The following is a 19,789-nucleotide window of genomic DNA, read 5'->3' on the forward strand; positions in this document are numbered from 1 at the left end:
AATGTCTATCATGAGTCAAAAATCAAAATTATATGTTTTTGCTTTTTGGGTTAATCCTGACATTTCAATTTTCAACCACTGCCTCTACCTTTCCTCAAGAAGGTAGTCTTGATAAGACCTCTCTAGATGTAGGTCCTTCTTCGGATTGGGGTGTATTGACCCCTAAGGAAGAAAAAAGGATTTTCAATGAGTATGGAAGATGCGACATGGATCTCCGCTTACCCTTCAACAGCTTTAAGATAAAGATTTTAAACCACTTGAAGATCGTTCATTTGCATATGAACCTTGTGAATTGGGCATATATTAAATTCTTACATTATTGATGCGAATATCAGGGGGGCTCTCTTCTTCCATGTTTTCATAGTACAGTGTAGTTCAGCAAGCCAAATGCAAGGTCAAAGCATGATTACTCTAGTATAGGTTACTTGTTATTTCAGAGTGTTTTCGAAGAGCGTGAATAATTTCAAAAATCGGTTCTTCTTGGTTGCTCCTCTCTAAAAAGAGGCCCATGCGTCATAATGTACCATAGGAATCAGGATGAAAGACAAGTGTATTAGTGTGTTTCATAAGTATTAATGAAACAAAAGTCATTTCTTGACGGGGAATGGATCATACGTCTACAAGGAGAGTGATATGTCCCAATAAGAGCTTTATTTGATGAAATGGATAGTCAACATCATCAAAGAGTTGGGCTATGTCAAGAGCGTCTCTCCCCAAGATGAAACCTCAAAGAAACATTTGAAATGGCTTGTTGAAAGCCGTCTACTAATGTACACTCGTACCAAGGAGGAGAGGAATGTCGTTTTTGGTGAGTTTCCTGTATTCCCTCCCCTACAACTAGTTTGGTTATGTGTAGTGCTTTTAACTTATGATAATCATTGTTTGCAAATTCGATGAAGAATGAGGAATTAATCCCCCAACTAAGACGGGGAATCTGATTCACCCCCGTTGTTTATGGTCCTTCAAACACTTCAATGTCAGTCAATGTCCCTTCTTCGTATGGGATTCAAGGATTTTATCTCAGCCTTCTCAATTGGATTCTTGAGGGGAAACCTCCTCAAGGACTTCTAGAGGTGTTGGTATCCTTAATGATACTTGGCGAGCATCATGTATGTTAGGTCCTATGACTCATGTCTTCTTGGCTAGGTCGCGAACCCGTACTTTGAAAAAGGATTTCTCTTACCTTGTCAACCTGATCTACGAGGCTCTCGAAGAGCAGTTGTCGAGTCTGGCGTATTATACCTGACGTGTTTCTGTCGTTCTAACAATTGGTAGAGTCAATCGTTGGGATACTTTCTTGTATGTTCATATTTGTAAAAAATAGCAACTACTAGAGGAGAGTATTTGTAATTTGACGCTTCAGCGGAATATGTACCTACAATAAGTATAAAAGGATTATGTTTATCATATCGAGATATGTGATCCATGATTTGTGAAATAAATTTTAAAATTATTTACTTTAATGAGAGCTTGTGGAAGGTGTATTAGTGCATTTCATGGCACGTTCATCTTTTTCCCGTGTGGCGGATGTTGTACTTGAGACTTCACATCCAAGAGGGAGTGAATTGTGTGGTTTGAAAATTTTGATTTTGAAAAATTTTGAGAAGTAAAATCAGAGTTTGAAAACATTTTCAAAAACTAAGCAGCGCAAAATAAAATGCAAAAAATAAATTGTTGAAATAAAAATTAAGAGAAAAGAAAAACAAATCATCATCATACACAGTATCCGATAAAACTTGGCTAGAGACTTAGTCGCCTTAACTAAATTATAAGCAACTTTGTTCCTCTGTCTTCTAATAATCTCAACACTAGCGTTATTATAATAAATAGAGAACAAATCTCTACAATGTCTAATGATGTTACCAAATTATGTATAATCTTTTTTTTTTTTTGAAAGAAGAGAAACTATACACCTCACTTTTATAATCTAATTCAAAATCAGTTAGTCCCACTATTCAAAATCAATTGGTCCCATATTTAACTCATGTATCCAACGAAGAACCAAAAGTAAGTTATAAATATAAATAGTAGAAGAAAAAAAAGCATCCACATTACATATAACTCTTCATCAACTATACATCTTTCATTATATTTAATGTTATAACATGGTCCCAATTAAAAAAATTTCATTATATTTTATGTAATAACATGGTCCCAATTGAAAAAGAAAAAAAAAAGTTATAACATGGTCATCTATACATCTTATACATCTTACTTTATAAAGTACTATATCCACCTTTAAAAGTGTCTTGAGACACTCTTTAAATGATTAAAATAATAAAAAAATTTAAGAATATGTGTATTTAATGCATTAAAAATTAAAATAATAACTTTTATAAAGAATATCTTCTTTATTTAGTATACTTAAAAAGTGCATTGAAGGCACTCCTAGCAAGACCCAAGAAAAAATAAGCTGATCTTATAAAAATAAGCTGATCTTATATTCTTATCATCACATTTTAGCATATATTTATGTAACTGTCATCGAACATATTTCCATTATGAATTGCAAGAAGACATTCATGTATTATTTTTCAAACAAAATATCCTTACTTCTGTCTACAAACAAGACAATAATAAAAAAATACTACCTTTCAACTTTGCAATAGCAATGAAATGGAAGGCAATGGCACTCTGAAAGTTGTAGATTTGAACATAAATATTATACAGCATTCATTATCACAGAGCTCACAACAACAAATATGCATATAATTACAATAGATATCTGTATCCACCTAACAAAACCATGAAACCCAAGCCAATCCCATCAATCAAACCACACCAGAATCTTCGTAGAAGAGAAGAGAGGAACATGTACATTGTGGTTGCAACCCCTCAACGCTTTGCGCCACACATTACATTTGACACAGACAAACGTCATACCAGGATGTCAAAGGGAGAATGGAGTTGTTACACACCAGTTTGTTGTGGAACGGATTTAGTAAGATTCCTATTCCCTTCTTCATTGAGCTTAGGTTTATTCTTTATAGGCTTTTGTGTACTACGTGTCCCTTTCACATTAGTTCTGGTAGGATATCTGGTCGTTTGAGCCCCGGAACCAACCCCTGCTAAAATACATGACAAATTAAACTTAGAAATAGCATCTTTCATTACTCTAACACACCATTCAACAGGATTTGGCAATATAGTGCTTCTTATCCAGCTACCTTATTAGAAAATATTTGTGATCATGTTTTATGTTAAGCATAGGTGATAATCTAATTACATTAAGACAATGCAGAGAAAGAGAACAAACAAACTCACCATTGTTAGGAAGAGATAACCGCTTTTTCGTCTGTTTATCTACCTGTGAGTTTCTCTCCTTTGGATTACTGTGAGATCTTGGAAAACCAGATTTTGCGTTGTTTTCTTCAACGGGAATTTTAACATTTGCATTAGACTTTGGTTTAACAGATTGTGTGTTCGATGTCTCGAGCAAACCTGCTGACTTGCTAGTGGAAGAAGACTCACAGCCATCACTGACAGAAGGGCCGATTTTGTGACTGACAACGCTAGGATGGATGTTTGGCAGATTGGATTTTGCATCAGTAGGCCTGAACTGAGGTCTGATTCCATTGTTGCCATCCATAACATCATTTTCGTCTACCTTTACTCCATCTTTCGTATTAATGTCCAGAAAGCGATTCTCCCAAGGACGTACAGCCATCCATCTTTCCAACCAATTCCAACCCCAACTACTTTTATCAGGTTCAAACCCTGAAGAAGTAGGAAGCTGCCTTGATCCTGCCTGCCACTGCGAAGAGGAAGAAAAATATCTCATGACCTAGCTCGTAGTATGAAAGATGAATCAAAGGAAAAAAATGTGTTAAAAGATAATAATGGAATAACAACTGACGTTGATAACAATATTAAAATACAGTTTGAAAAAATGGTATATTCAGTTTTCTTTGTAATCACCCTTCGTAGTTATAACTGCAAAGAAAATAATTTTGGAAAAACTTTTGTTGTCTAATCAATGTAATAATACAATCATACATTGTAAAATTAGACTATGTCGCCAATTTAGTCGAAGAAATTTCAGGCATTGGACAATTGGTCTCTAAAGTTAACGAAATTAAAAAAATGATCCCTAAAGGTCGGTCAACTTAGTCAATAAAAATGTCACAAAGACCAAGGATTTTTTTACTTCAGAGATGATTTTAGAACTTCAATAATATTGGGGACCAAATTACATGACTCCTAAAATTTTAGGGACTAAATTGGTGCCATATCTCTACACCGTATGTTCCACAAATCCCATGCTTTTACTAATAAACATGATAGGATATTTTTGGATCATTCTTGATTATAAAACAGACACATTGATAATTACTCCATGTGAAGAATGCATCTGAAGTTCATTTTTAAATTTATTGACATGTATTTGCACGAAGAGCCAATATAATTGCATTGCGGTTTTAGTTACATGGCAGTGAATGATTAGGATTATTATGATTCTGAAATGAGAGCTCAATAACATCTTGTTTCTATCTTATATGACTCATAGTCAATGTACAGAAGCTTCCTATGATAGTGCTCTCGTAACTTGCACTTCATCTTTTTACATAATAGGAGAATAACTAATAAGTTCTTGCTTACAATATTGATTTTGAAATAGATCCCATATAATTATTAAAAATTAGATTTGAGGAAAAAGAAAATTATAAAAATTGATTTTACGAATACAAAATTTAACATCAAAGAATAAGAAAATTGTAGGACAAAATTTCTCTGTTATACTTCTAAGACTTTCTTGATAATATCAAGTAACTTTATAATTTAACCCTATCATGATAACTAATTACAAGCAATAAAAAACCTAAATTGCTTTGATCATGTTCAATTTTCTTTTCCCTTTTTATATTTGTATCACACAAATTTGGACTATATTTACCATTAGTGTTCCCTTTCACGTTTTGCTGCAAATAGGTCAATAAGATGCAATTGTAAATTTACCTGATGAGCTAGAGCATATGCCATGGCTCTCTCACGTTTAGCTGCAGCCTCCTGTCTCTTCAATATTTTGGTTTGAATTTGTTCAACAGATCCCACACTGTCACACCAACCTTCCTGTGACAAACAAATACGAGAAATACACGATATTATGTTAATAATGAAAAATAATGACGAAAAAACAAATATATTCCATACTAATAAAACAAATTAGCTTTTGGAATAGTACTGCTTACTTCAATTTCTCGAACACGGGCTTCGTTTACAAGCTGTTGCTGAAGTTTCTGTTGATCTGTTTGACTTTCCAATGCCAAGCGAACACGCCTTGCCCTAACACGAGCCTGAACTCTCACCAAAGCTTGCATACAACGGAGAGTTATTGCAGCTTGTTTTCTTACAGCATGGCCTCTTACAAGGGCCTGAAGCCTTACCAATCCTTTCAAAGCTCGTAGTGCTCTTCTGGCCTAATACATAGAATAGCAACAGGTTCTGTTATAGTATAAAGAAGGAGAAAAAACAGTGCATGTAATGTAACCAAAGCAATACAGCAAGAAATCCTCAAAATGTAATGATAAATTAAACCAAAATGAAGTGATCAATTACCAGAAATCCTCGAAATGCTGTTTGAATGCATATTGCAGCCCATTCTTCACTTGTGATTTGATGATTATGTGCAACATCCGGTGCTTGTTGTGAAGTAGAAGGAGAATAATGAGCATCAAAGTTTGATTGGGGATTTGCCTGATCTACATCTCCAATAGGTGTAGCACCATCATCGCCAAACTCATTTTGAAGTTTGCTACTGTCAATTTCGATGGAATGCTTTCTTCGATGGCGAAACTTGCTAGCCTTTTGATTATTCAAAATATCAAATATTGTTTTATTTTCGAAAATAAAAACATGTTTTTTATGATATGTATCACGAAAATATACAACAGCCAGAAAGAAAGTTGGCAAGCAATGCATTTTACAGTGCTAGGCAAAGAGTCTGAAATGAAAGTGGAAGTATAAAACTTTCCCATCATTCACAATCACTTAGATGAAAAAGAAGAAAGTTCTGCTACTAACTACTAAAATATATGGAAAATATCTCATGATATTTGGGTTGTATTGTATCGTGGAGTAGTTCTTAATATCTTAGATGAACTCTTAGGCCTGGTTTCCACGTTTGTTTACATTTCATAGTCTGGTTCGTATATTTAATTCGGAGAAAGTCCTATAATTATTGTGATGAATTTTCTTATTTAATCGATATCTGTATAAATAAGGGTTAGTGCCTGACCATTTGTATAATAGAAGTATGATCAGGCCTCACAAGTTTGTACTCCTTCTATTTCCTATTTCCTTAATCTAAAACCTCATAACTTTCAACATTAACAGCAGGTATGCAAGTGTATAGAGTGCTGGTTGGTCTTTGCACTTCACAGATATGCAAACGTCGAAAAACAAGAGAGAGAACCTGAATGTGACATTCACCTGTCGCAAACACAGTTCGCTGTCACCAGAAATGAAGAGTAGTCTTGCTATTTTAGCCCTTGAAGTTGTAGAAATGCAGAGTAGAATAGATCGTTGCTTCGTTTTTGTCGTTAAAGAGAGGGAAGAGAGGTAGGGAAACATAATTAAAGATAAACCCTAACCAACATACGGCCGCTAAAGGGCTACTTTGCCGCTTCTGCAAAACATGGATAGCCAGTGATTTGCAGTTCTAATGTTCGATTACAGCATTGTAGTGTGAATTTCAAATGAATAGATCGAAGTTTCAGGTATGTAATTGATATATAGTATACAATCTTTCCATACTCTCATTTAGTCTTAATAAGCAAATTTGAATGATAAAATGAATTCACTTAAATTAAACAAACATACTTTCTTCAGATTTCAGGAACAGAAACCATGAAATGGGTGACATAATAGATCACAAAAAACCTATCCTCTCAAGGGGAACCGTAACAAGCAAAACTATATGCTTATGAGTTTAGTTTTTGGCAACAAGGGAGGAAGAAAAAAAACATAAAGAACGAAGTGATTTTATATATTAAGCCAAGACTACAAATGCAAGAACTACTGCGAGTAAGCAATAGCACATAGGAAATAGAAGAGATAACATAGACAGAGAAAGCTATACTCACATTTCCATCCTTCTCTGAGGACTCGCGCTTTTCTGATTTCTTTAGACCAACCAATGCTCTAATCCACTTCCCCGGGACACCCATCTCGTCGTTCACTTCACTCTATCTCAATCTAGCACAAACCTTGCAATTTTCTGCACAGGTCAATGCAAACCAGTCAATTATATAAACACGGTCTTAATCAGCCAAAATGTGAACCGAATTGACATATAAGATTCGGGAACAACGCAGTCCAGGGTTCACAAATTCAACAAATTATGCAAAGAAACTGTAACAAACTAACTACTAACAAGATACTACACAAATTCAACCAATTATGCAAAGAAAATGTCTCCACAAAAGATGGAAAAAAATGATTTTTCAACTAATGAAGAGTTAATTACATACCATATAAGAATCATTGCTCATAGCACCATGAATAAAATAAACCTTCCTAAAAACAACAGATCTCGTCCCAATTGAGATAATGGCAAATAAATGAAAAACTACTTGAACCCTTTTGTTCTAAGTCAACTCATAGTTTAAAAACTCAGTTCCAGAAGAGCAACAAACCTCAGAAAATCCCTAATTTCAAAAAAAAAAAATTGAATTGTCCAAAGCGGAAAAAAAATCCGAAACTTTCGGAAAGAAAAAGGAACCCTATTGCATGAAAAAGAAATGCAGATCCAGTGATGAGAAAGCAAAAGGTGAATTCACCTAAAACACTGAAACTTATGCGATAGATATAAAGAGAGAGGGAAATCAAAAGCATGAGAAGATACCCTTTTGCTTTTAGCAGAAGATTCATGACTCACTGAGTCAAATACCGAGTTCTTTCATCCAAAATTATGCAGCTTTGAGTTGAAACAGTGTTTGTTCTCTCTCTCTCAAACACTATTTTTATGGGATTCTGAGCTCTTACTATTTTGTTGTTTAGTTTTTTTTTTTACTATTTTGTTGTTTAGTTTTAATAATAGAATTTATTTCATTCTTCTCTCATTCCAAATTCCAAATAAGTTATTTTGATGTGTTTCACAAATTATATAAAGAGTTAAAAGTGAAAGTAAAAGGATTAAAACAAGAGATTGAGTAATAACTTTATAATCATATGAATAAAATATTTAGGGTGCGTGGTCTAGCGGTAAAACGTTAGAGTTAGAGTCGTGTGCTTATTAAAAAATTATATTATTTTATTAAAATAAAATATATTTTAATTTTGAATATATTTTATATTAAAAGAATTAGAATTTTTTATAAAACAAATATGACATCAAAATCAACATATTTTTTATAAATTGAATATACTTTGTGTGCAATAAATTGAATATATTTTGTGTGCAATACTAATTCGTCGAGGTTTATAGAATCATAATAGACGGTAAATTTTTCTTAAAAATTTAATATTTAATAGTGATGTGTGTCAAACCTTGAATTCAAACTTAAAATCTAAGTTAAGTAGAAAAAACCTTCACCATTTCACCCAGTGTTCTTGGATCAAAATGAACTTATTCTTTTGTCACTGTTATTACTAATTGATTAATTACTCCATGGGATAGAAGCCGAAGGACGAAACAAAAAAGCGGTAGGAAAAGGGAGAGGCTCGGTGTCTTCTAATGTGCGCCGGGTGTAATAGGGAGAATAGAAAACGATGTCGTACAAGAATCGGCGAGGCCACAAAGGAATTGTCCTTGTCACCCCTACACTCGTGAGGAACATGGGGTAGGCTGATTGAGAGTCAATCACGGGGTAGTTGAACGAATAATGGGTTGTGAGAGAAAGTCCACCTTCTCTCTTCTTTTTTCTGTTTAGGTTTTCAGCCACCACTCTTTCTGATCATGTCTACAGGAGGGGAGAAAGACTGGATACAAGTGTCAAGGAGGAAGAACAATAACAAGTTTCAATGGGAGACGTCCAGAGGCAAGGAGATTAGGGAGGCTGGACCGGCGAGGGTCTCGTCTTTTTTCTTCACAGAAATACCTGAGAAATACGGTGCAAGGGAGATGTACAATATTTTCAAGGGCTTCGGTGATATAGACGAGGTGGTTTTCCCACCTAGAAGAGATAAAAGGGGCAAGCGTTTTGGTTTCGTTCGATTCTACAACGTGCAAGATGAAAGATTGATGGCAATAAAACTAGATAACATTATTATTGAGTCTAGGAAGATTCACGCGAATCTTCCGAGGTTCCACAGAGAATCAACGGGAGTTAGGAGGGCCGTGGGGGTCAGAGTCGAACGAAACATGCAAGCACACAACCAACAAAATCTGAGGATCATCAGAAACCATCATGCCTCAGGGGGGCAAGCGGTTTGGCAGAGGAAAACTTATGCCCAAACAGTAGCAGGAGACAGAATCAACAACACAGTGATTGATGGCCAGCTGCATAACAAAAAGATTCCTTTTGCCCATTTGGAATATAATGTGAAGGAAGAAGACATGCTCAGATTTCAAAAAGCGTTCGTGGGTGTGGTGGAGAATCCAGGAGATACATACAACATGCAGGAGAAATTTAACAAGGAAGGTTATTTTGGAGTTAAAATAACTCCAATGGGTGCAAACTTATGTCTAATGGAGGAGAGTGAACCAGGAATTATAGAAGCGGTTATAGCGGAGGCTCCGGAAATGATTCATCAGTGCTTTGAAGAAATCAGACCTTGGCGTCCAAATGATGTGGATAATGAAAGACTAACTTGGTTGAGAGTTTACGGCTTGCCTAGTCATGCATGGCAGGACGAAGTTTTCAAATTCCTGGCAACTTCGGTCGGTGTTTTCATATGCACTGATGAAGATACAGCGAATCATAGGACCTTGGATGTGGCCAGAATCCTAATAAGAACAAAATATTGTTTGGTTTTGAACGAAACAAATAATATTTCTATCAACGACAATGTTTTCAGGATCAAGGTGGTGGAGGACAATCATGGGCCACTTCGTATCTCCTTGAATCATGGTGGGGGGGAGTCGGAAGGAAACAGCAACGCGGCGGAGAGCTCTGAGGGGGAAGAAGATAGCTGGGGAAGCCAAGAATCAGATGCGTACCTACTTTCTCTTGTCCAGGAGTCCCAAGAAGAAACCAGCGGATTGGCGGCGGAAAGACGTATTTTGAGAGAAAAAACATTAAATGCGAGCATAGCAGAGACAGCAGGGCATGTCAACGAAAAGATGTTTCAGAAAGCATTGGAAAAGGAAAATCTAGTGGCAGAAAAAAGGAGGCTGGACGCGTGTTACAAGAAGAGATTTTTAAATGGATCAAAAAGTAAGGCTGATATCCAAATTGGCGAATGGGCGGTGGATAGTGCTGCTAAGGGTGTAAAAGGACAAAAAGCACTTTCTGAAAATAATAAAGTGGGCTGGATCAAAAGTCAGAGGCCCAAAACCAATTATAGTCTTGTGGGGCCAAAACGGGCCCAAAGCGTGGATGGAGATTTTAGAGATGCAAAGGCCCAGTCTCTACTTCATGAACTGGGCAAAGGCAAGAATAAGCTGTCCACTAAAACTCAGGAGGATAATTTTGAAATTTCCAAGTCGTTCTTTTCTATCCTTGCGCGTCCAAGATCCCTAATCTGTGGAGAATCGTCAAAAGGAATTGGGAGGGAAAAACCGTCATCACAATCATCAGGAACGACTATCTGTAGTAACTCCTTGATGGTTTCTTCACCAAGTGCAGGAAGCAGCGAAAAAAAGAAAAGTGTGTCTCAGGATGTGGCTGACAAAGTGTGGAAGGAGTTAACATCACTTGGTATTTCTGGGGGTAGCAGGGAGCAATTCTTTGTGGAAGCAATAAGGGATTTGGACAGGAGGGATGCAGAAGCCTTGTTGGAAAGGAAGGAGAAAAAACAGGGTTTGTCATGAATATAATGACATTCAATATTAGGGGGTGTGGTAGTGCTGTGAAGAGAAGAAGATTGAGGAACATGATTGCAACGGGCCAGGCGGACATGGTTTTTTTACAAGAGACCAAATCTCGTTCCTTGGACTCCAATTTTGTGCGTAGTCTATGGGGGGCAGAGGATTGCGAATGGACTGGTAAAGATTCGAATGGAGCTTCTGGTGGCTTAGTCATCATATGGAAGAAAGGTATCATCTCCCCTTTGTTTAGTTTCAAAACGGAGGGATCGGTGGGTATAGGAGCAGAGTTCAGAGGTCAGGTTTGTTTTTTTGTCAACATCTATTCTTCTTGTTCTATTGCTGGTAAAAGAGCACTGTGGGCTGAATTGGTGGAGCTGAAAAGTAGGATGGGGTCAGGATGGTGGTGCGTGGGGGGAGACTTTAATTCCACTAGGGATACAAATGAGAGGAAGGGCAGAACCATGGATGGAAGAAATTCAGAATCTAGCGAGTTTAATGACTTTATTGAGTTATTGGAATTGGTGGATGTTCCATCTATCGGCAAGAGATTTACATGGTCTAATAAAGATGGGACATCAAAAAGCAGGTTAGACAGATTTCTACTTTCAGAGGAGCTGATAGATGTATGGAAGATCTCGGGCCAGAAGGTGGGTGACTGGGACATTTCAGATCACGCCCCTGTATGGCTGAAAGTGAACAACAAGGATTGGGGTCCCAAACCTTTCAGAGTAAATAATTGTTGGTTCGACGATAAGGAGTTCAAGGGTTTCGCTGAGACATCTTGGAATAGTCTGATGGTTGTAGGTAATCATGCATATGTCCTGAAAGAAAAACTCAAAAGGCTTAGAAATATTCTGAGGATTTGGAATAAGGAAAAATTCGACTGGATTGGCTTGAACATTGAGGCAGCTACAAAGAAAATTAACGCTAGCACTGATGACATTGCGGGCTTGGCGGGGATCAAGGATGACTTATGGAAGCATTTGCAACTCAAAGAAAGTTTACTCCGACAAAAATCGAGACAAAAGTGGCTCAAAGAGGGTGATTCAAATACGAGATATTTTCACCAAGTTATAAAAGACAGGCGTAGGAGGAACAATATCACAGAGGTAAAGACAGAAGATGGCAGGGTTGTCGACGATGTGGTGGGGGTGCGTAACGAGGTGTTGAAAGCTTTTGAGGGAAGATTCAAAGAGCCTATGTCTGATAGACCGGTGTTAAACAACGCTGGTTTTAAAAAATTGACAGAGGAGGAGCGTAATTCTCTAGAAGCAGAATTCTCTCGGGAGGAAATTAGAGCTGCGGTGTGGGATTCAGACGGCGATAAATGCCCAGGCCCCGATGGTTTCAATCTCAGGTTTATTCAAGAATGCTGGTGTTTTTTACAGGAGGAAATATACATGTTTGTGGAGGAGTTCCACAAGAGTGCATCTTTACCAAAGGCGATCACCGCTTCTTTTATAGCCTTAATTCCAAAAAATGCTAATCCTCAGGGGCTTAACGAATTTCGTCCCATCTGTTTAATCGGCTGTTTGTATAAGATTGTGTCCAAGGTCCTTGCTAATAGACTAAGAAAGGTGCTGCAGAACATTATCTCTCCTTCTCAATCAGCTTTTGTGCCGGGTCGGCAAATCTTAGATGGTGTATTGGCTCTTAATGAAATATTAGATCACGCGAAAAAGTCAAAAAGGGAATGTTTCGTATTCAAGGTTGATTTCCAGCAAGCGTACGATTGCGTTAACTGGCAGTTTCTTAGAACCTTGTTTCACACTTTTGGCTTCGGGGTGAATTGGTGTAGATGGATGGAGGCGTGTATTTTTAACAGTTCTTTATCTATTTTGGTGAACGGCAGTCCAACAAAAGATTTTAAAGTTGAAAGAGGTCTTAGACAAGGAGATCCGCTCTCCCCTTTTCTCTTCACGTTAGTGGCGGAAGGATTGGCAGTATTGTTGAATTCAGCAGCTGTTTTGGGTAACTTTGAGGGTTACCGTGTAGACAATAACGTAGAGGTGCAGATTTTACAATTTGCCGATGATACGGTGCTTTTAGGGAAGGGGAGCTGGGTGAATCTGCGGACTATCAAATCGATTTTTAGAGGATTCGAACTAATTTCCGGTTTACAGGTGAACTTTCTTAAGAGTAAGGTGCTGGGGGTGAACGTGGCTGAAAGTTTTTTGGCAGCAGCTTCACATTTCTTATGCTGTGGCAGGGACAAACTTCCGTTTAAGTTTCTAGGAATTCATGTGGGCTTAAACCCGAGGAGAGGAGACTCGTGGGGGTCTGTTTTGAGCAGTTTGAAAAACAAATTATCCTTGTGGAAGTCTAGATGTTTGTCCATCGGGGGTAGAGTTACTCTACTCAATGCTGTCCTCTCTAGTATTCCGATCTACACAATGTCGTTCTACAAAGCTCCCTTGAAAATCATCAAGGAAATCATTCGAATCCAGAGCCGGTTTCTGTGGGGGGGTTCGGAAGATAAAAAGGTCATTAATTGGATTAGTTGGCACAATATCTGTAAACCCAAAGCAGAGGGTGGACTGGGGATCAAACATATCGGGCATTTCAATAATGCTCTCTTAACAAAATGGAAGTGGAGAGTTTTGCACGACGGCGCGTCAATTTGGAAGTCAATCCTTGAAGCAAAATATGGTGATGTTAACAAAGCTGTGATGTTGGGGGAGGACTACAAATCGAAAAGGATAGACTCCGTCTGGTGGAAAGACATGCTAGCGGCGAGTCTGTCTCTCTCTAACGGTTTTGACTATTTTGCAGGTAGCGTTAGTTTTCGTTTGGGCAATGGCAGACACATCTTATTCTGGTACAGCAGGTGGTTCGGAGGCTCAACACTCAAGGGGCTGTTTCCAACTCTTTTTAGTCTGTCCAGCAAACCGTTGGGTACTGTCCGCGAAATGGGCGGCCGCGACGGTGTCTCCTGGCTCTGGGATTTCCATGTGGAAGCGTCTCTGTTGTTGGATTGTCCAGAAGCGATGCAAGAGGCACTTGAGTTGCTGGAGATTTTAGGTGGTATTGGTCCTGTTGACGGCAATAATGATGAGATCAAATGGTGGCCTAACTCTAACGGTACGTTTTCGGTAAAAAGCTGCACTCCTATGTTTAGAGAACGTCATTTAGAAGTGGGGGTAGAACCAAATAAATTATCAGCAATTAATTTATTCTGGCGCTCGCGTATTCCATCAAAAATAAAGGTATTTGGATGGAGGATGATGTTAAATAGGTTGCCGTCAAAAGATCAATTGAGCAAAAGGAATATTATTCATGATGTTGAAGACATGGTGTGTATTTTCTGTGATTCTGTGCTGGAAGATATAGAACACTTGTTCTTTTTTTGTGATTTCTCCAGAAAGGTGTGGGATAATATTCTGGTATGGTTGGAGGTGAAAGTAGAAGGGAATGTGGCAGGGGCTGAACATCTTCTGCAGTGTACCCAGGCTTTGATTGGCAAAACCGAAAAGAAGACTTTGTGCCTTATTTGGCTTGCTACTGTATGGATGTTATGGAACTCAAGAAACAACTTCATCTTCAACAACACTAGCCTTGTTTTAGATGACGTTATTGTTAGCATTAAATTAGTTTCTTGGATTTGGCATTCTATCGATTCGAAGAAAGGCGGTGCGGTGTCCTTTTATTATTGGTTAAAGGCTCCTTTGGAGGCTCAAAAGAATTGTTTTTTGTAATTCTGATTATGTCTTGTTTGGGTTGTGAGTACCCCTAGTACTCACCTCATTTATAAATATAATTAACCTTGCTTATCAAAAAAAAAAAAAAAAAACGGGGACCTCTTTTGTTTTGAACTTAAACCTAACCACATCTTCATTTTATTCGATTAGTTAATTCATTCTTTTTTGGTTCATATAGAAAACATATACTAGCATAAGCATATGCCGTTAGGATAGGTGTTTTGTAAATATGTATGTTTCAAGTATATTTTTGTTGTGTTTTTGGTTAATTTTGTGAGCTTGATGCATTATTAGTGAAATGATTATCTAATGAAAATGGAATATAGGTATGGTTGAGTTTTTTCTTCTTAACTTTTTTTTAAATCTTGATAGATGCTTGACTAATTATAGGTGATCAATTTCATCGTCTATTTGTAGGGGTCCGCTTAAAGGCAAAGTAAAGTTTTGTATGAACTGTCCCAACACATGAAATGTTTACACCCAGCGGAATTCATTCTTAACTTGTTAATATGAAAAAATTATTTAATAAGCCGTGAACTAAGTCGTTTTTTGGTATTATTCCAAAAATTGTAAAAACAAATTATCAACTACAACGTCCAGTTACAGTTGGATTGGATTCAAACTGCATTATAAGATTCGTTTTAGAAATACATAGTATATATAGTTCAAGATTATTTTAACTTTCGAATGAACGTTTAAAGAAACTATGGTACTTTGATTATTCTTAATTATCAAATGGACTAAAATTTCTTCAAAATCAATGTTTCTCCAAAGGAATAAATTTTCAAAGGGAAGAAAAGGAGATAAGAAAAGAATTTTTCGGTAATTCAATAGCGGCGAGGGGATGAGAGAGACAGAGAGAGAGGTTTCATAACTCAGAATATTTTGGAAAGAAACATGAGCATTCCTTATATAATATTGGAAACTAACAAAGGTGCGTAAACTAAACGACGTGAAACTTATAATTGTTTTTTAATTCACTCACAAACACACATAGTGTTCCAACGATCCACCACTTGAATTTAAAAAATGACTCATAGGTTTCTTTTTAGATTATGCATAAGCAAAGGTATCTTGCAACTTGAACATTTGCATATTATATAAGATTTGGATTTTACTAGAAGAACGCGTAGTCTTAAACTCTATCTATGACATCAAAACACACACAACATTTTCTTAGGTGTATTTTCAAAAAAGTTTGTGCGTAAAAGAGCATGTGATTCTATGTGTTTTGCAGGTTTTGATTATGACAAACTAAACAATAAAGAATAAATCAAAACCATCATCAGTCAAGAATCAAGCACAAGAAAAAATGTTCAAGTTTCAGTTGAAAAAGTTAAATTAAGTGATTGAAAGGAACTAAAATTGTGAATTTGTGAAATCCCTCCTGATTATAGGCTCAATGTTTTTATCTTATCGTTTGATCAGTTAAATGTAAATCAAGCAAGAATAGGTCTTAAAGTGCTTAAGGGATATACATACGCGCACACCATAAGTATTTCAAACTCTTCATATTTTATTAAACCCTCTTAAAAATTGATTCTGGCATGTACTTAAGCTATTAACAAGCTTTCTAATCAATTAGGAAAGCAAAACTCAATTATCTAATCGAATAGGCCCTTCAATAATTGATTAGAGTAAAAGTAATGCCTCGTAATCAATCATGTAGCTTTGTAAATAGATTAAGTGACGTCGAAAATTATGGTTTCTTTTTTAGATTAACCTAATTGATTAGGTTAATGTTTTAATCAGTTATGAAATTATCAGTACCATGGGTTGTTGCCTTTTTTAGCCGAAATATTTTCTATATAAAGGAGTGTTTGCCTCACTTCTAAACAAACTAAATTTTTGAATATTCATCTTTCTGTTTATCCTTGAATTTGGTAAATAAGCGCTAGTCTTCCAAAACAATGGTATTTTGGTTACTTACAGGATCAACTAGATATATCCTAGGACATGTATTTAGTTTTGGTGATCTAAGTGTTTTCGAATATTCATCTTCTTGATTATTATGGTTAATTTATAAGGAATTGTAATGCGATAAGAAGTAAATACAGGAAAGTAAAAAGACTTTGACTTAAAGATAAAAGGAATAAAAACTATTCTGATAAAAGTAAATTGACAAATTAATAAAATCTTGTGAATCATTTCTGATAAACTCTTTTTTCGGTTAACTTTGGTACTCCAAGTGATATTCAGTGTTTGTACTGAATTGAACACACTAAAACCTAACACTAAGATTCTAATTTATATTAATTCGACCATAACGGTATTTTTCTAACTGAATGTCACATTCATTGTTTGCATGTTCTTTGAATTCTCAAGCTTCCACGCGTCCTTTTGAATAAGATCAATTATTTGAATTTGAATTTTCTTTCTTTCGAAGCGCCAAATCAGCCAACACGACTGTCGAAGCATTTTCCTTTGAAGCTTCCAAAATATGCTAAGTTCCATCTGTTTCACAAGAATAAAACCTTTTGTCTATACTTAGCAAAGTAAACCCATCCATGAATTTTGGTAGTTGAACAGTCTTCACAAGATTATCTTGAATTTCTTTTTGAAATAACTTTATTTCAATAATCTTTATTTTAACTCAGCACTTCCCAATCGTCGAAATTCTCAGCTAACAAATTTCTCCCACTAAATGTTTATTTCGAAACCTTTGGAGAAATGGACATTTTTTGTGAACTTTCAATTTCGACGCATTAATCACTTCAGTGCAACTCTTCACTTTCGTGACGTCAAGGTCATAATGATCATGTCTTTCAAATGTCCCGTCGAGACATGCGTAGCTGTTGCACCCCAAAATTTGCCCTCTTTATTTGAGCTATAAGTTATTAACGACGTTTATTTTGTCGTTTAAAAATTGAAGAAAAATAATAAAGAGTTCTTATGGTTTTAAGGAAGTGCGACGTGAAGAATGGTTTAAACGGTGAAAGTGCGAAAAAATTCATAAGTCCTATTTTGAAAGTGCGAAATAATAAAGAGTTCTTCATGTTTGGCTCGGAAGCCAGTTCTTTGAGGAAAGTGGTCGAATTGGCAAATTACTTGGATTTTTACAGAGAAAAAGGTGTTGAATGAAGGGTTTCGGATCTCAGAAAATTCATATCTCATAATCCGCTCGTCGAATTCGCTCGAAAATTTAACTGGAATTCCGTGTCATTATTACCAAGATTTCATATGTTCAGACCGAAGACCAATTATGCACTGAAAATTTCCAGCATTTTGAAGAACGTCGTAATCTTTCGGTACAAAGTGTGTTTTCGAGTATGTCGCGCCAAGTTTGAAAATTCATAACTTCTTCGATTTTTATCGTATGGAGTCCATTTCGGCGGCATTTTATCGAAAATTTTGTTAGCTTCGATTCTTCGTCACACATGCTTGTTCAGATTTTGAGCCGAAGATGGAGTTTTATCGAATTCTTTGAGCGGTACTCACAAAATTCTGCACGGTTGCGCCAGATGAATCGGCGTTTCTCGTCATTCAAACACGCGTAATTTCTTCATCGCTTATCGGATTGAGACGATTCTCGCGGCGACGAGTCACAAATTTAGTCATCTTCGAAATGACATTGGTTTCGTTCCGGAATTCATAGCCGAACCGATTTTCCTTAAAAACGAGCCAAAATGAGACGCGTCGAGGCCAATTTTGACATTTCGCGTTGACAATATATAAACTTTTGCTCTTCACAAATCAAGATAGGCTCATAATTTCAATTCACCAAGAATCTTCATAAACACATCCTCTCAATTCTCTCTCAATTTCCAAAGATCAAAACCACAAATTACATAAAACTTTCATCAATATTCATCAACTTTCTTCAAGAATCAAGAACAACATGGATTGAAGATCAATATTCCGAGTTCGAATTTCTGCTCTCTTCTATAGATCTTGCGCGCCTCTCTCTCACTCCTCTCTGAATTTGCTTTTCGACTTCGTTCGTGTTCGCGCGTCGGCTTAGATCTTCATTCGGTAAGCTTTCGAATCTTGAATTAAGTGCTTAATTGTTGATGTCAACATGATTTGAATGTTAGATCTAGGTGTTGATTATGCTTAATTGATGTTGATGATGATTAGATGTTAGATTCATTGAAATTTTGCTTGCAATTGCATGTTGATACAAGTTTGGTGCACTATGTGTTTGTGATATTGCTTGCATGAATTTGTTGCTTGGTAATCATTGATGATGACTTGAAATATATGTGGATTGAGGCCTAATTGTGGTTGTTTGATGTTCATAATGCTGTGCAAATTGAGATTAATTCGTGCTTGATCATACCTCTTGATGGATGCATGTTTGAATTGCTTTGGAGGTTGATTTCTGCTGTTTTTTTATTCTGCGCACAGTGTAACCGGTTACGCCCCAGGCTGTAACCGGTTACAAACCCGTGTTTGCCTTGTTACGCTGTTTTTGTGCACAGCGTAACCGGTTACGCTCCTGGCCGTAACCGGTTACGATTTCGTTTTTTACTCTCCTTTTTGCTTTTGTGCACAGCATAACCGGTTACGCTCCAGGCCGTAACCGATTACGAACCCGTGTTTTGCCCTATTTGTGCTACTGTTTGCAGCGTAACCGGTTACGCTCCCAGCCGTAACCGGTTACGGCTGTGTTCTTTGTTTTAACTTCAAAAATTCATATCTTTTGACTCGTAACTCCGTTTGGCATGTTCTTTATATCGATGAAAAGCTTGTAAAATGTACTTTCTGATGGATTGATTTATCTTGCTGAATTTTATGTCCTTCATGATTTTATTTTGGCTCTCTTCCGGTGTGTTTGTTGTGCACGTTTACTCGCGCATGTTTGTCGTTTGTTTTGATATGTGTTTCAACATGTTTTCATATACTTCCTTATTGTGTGCCATCGCTGTTTTGTTGAGTCTTGGTTACTTGTTTCGTGTTTCTGCCTCTTATGTAGTATTCATTTCGGTTTAGTTTGTAGTATAATAACGCAATTCCGATTGCGATATATTGTTATCTCTAACTTGTGTGCTAGTGTGCAAGGCTCTTGGATAGTCACCGATCGGCTCTTATTACCTAAGTGTTCCGCTTTATCTGCGGGACACGATTTCATTCACTTGCTTTGTGCTCTCATCTTGGAGACATGTTCCTATTACTTTATATCTGCTTGTTTGGTTAGCTTGTTCCTCTTGCAGGTGTATTGTGATTACGCTCGACGCGCATG

The 19,789-nt window shown here is 36.7% G+C and overlaps 1 protein-coding gene across 2 annotated transcripts; it reads right to left on the reverse strand.

The window, feature by feature from the left end:
- Window positions 1–2,592: 2,592 nt before the first annotated feature.
- LOC131625926 (protein IQ-DOMAIN 5-like) lies at window positions 2,593–8,001 on the reverse strand. Of its 2 annotated transcripts, none has more exons than XM_058896760.1 (7): window positions 7,844–8,001; window positions 7,083–7,216; window positions 5,557–5,802; window positions 5,190–5,417; window positions 4,957–5,070; window positions 3,265–3,754; window positions 2,593–3,065 (listed from the first exon to the last, which is right to left on the reverse strand). In XM_058896760.1, the coding sequence occupies exons 2-7, from the start codon at window positions 7,164–7,166 to the stop codon at window positions 2,911–2,913; spliced, it is 1,317 nt and encodes a 438-aa protein (XP_058752743.1). In that variant the 5' UTR covers window positions 7,167–7,216; window positions 7,844–8,001; the 3' UTR covers window positions 2,593–2,910. The 2 variants fall into 2 exon arrangements, with proteins under 2 accessions (XP_058752743.1, XP_058752742.1); XM_058896759.1 differs by having other exon boundaries at window positions 2,593–3,068.
- Window positions 8,002–19,789: the final 11,788 nt, after the last annotated feature.

The sequence above is a fragment of the Vicia villosa genome, unplaced genomic scaffold (assembly GCF_029867415.1).
Source record: "Vicia villosa cultivar HV-30 ecotype Madison, WI unplaced genomic scaffold, Vvil1.0 ctg.000251F_1_1, whole genome shotgun sequence".
Classification (NCBI taxonomy): Eukaryota; Viridiplantae; Streptophyta; class Magnoliopsida; order Fabales; family Fabaceae; genus Vicia; species Vicia villosa.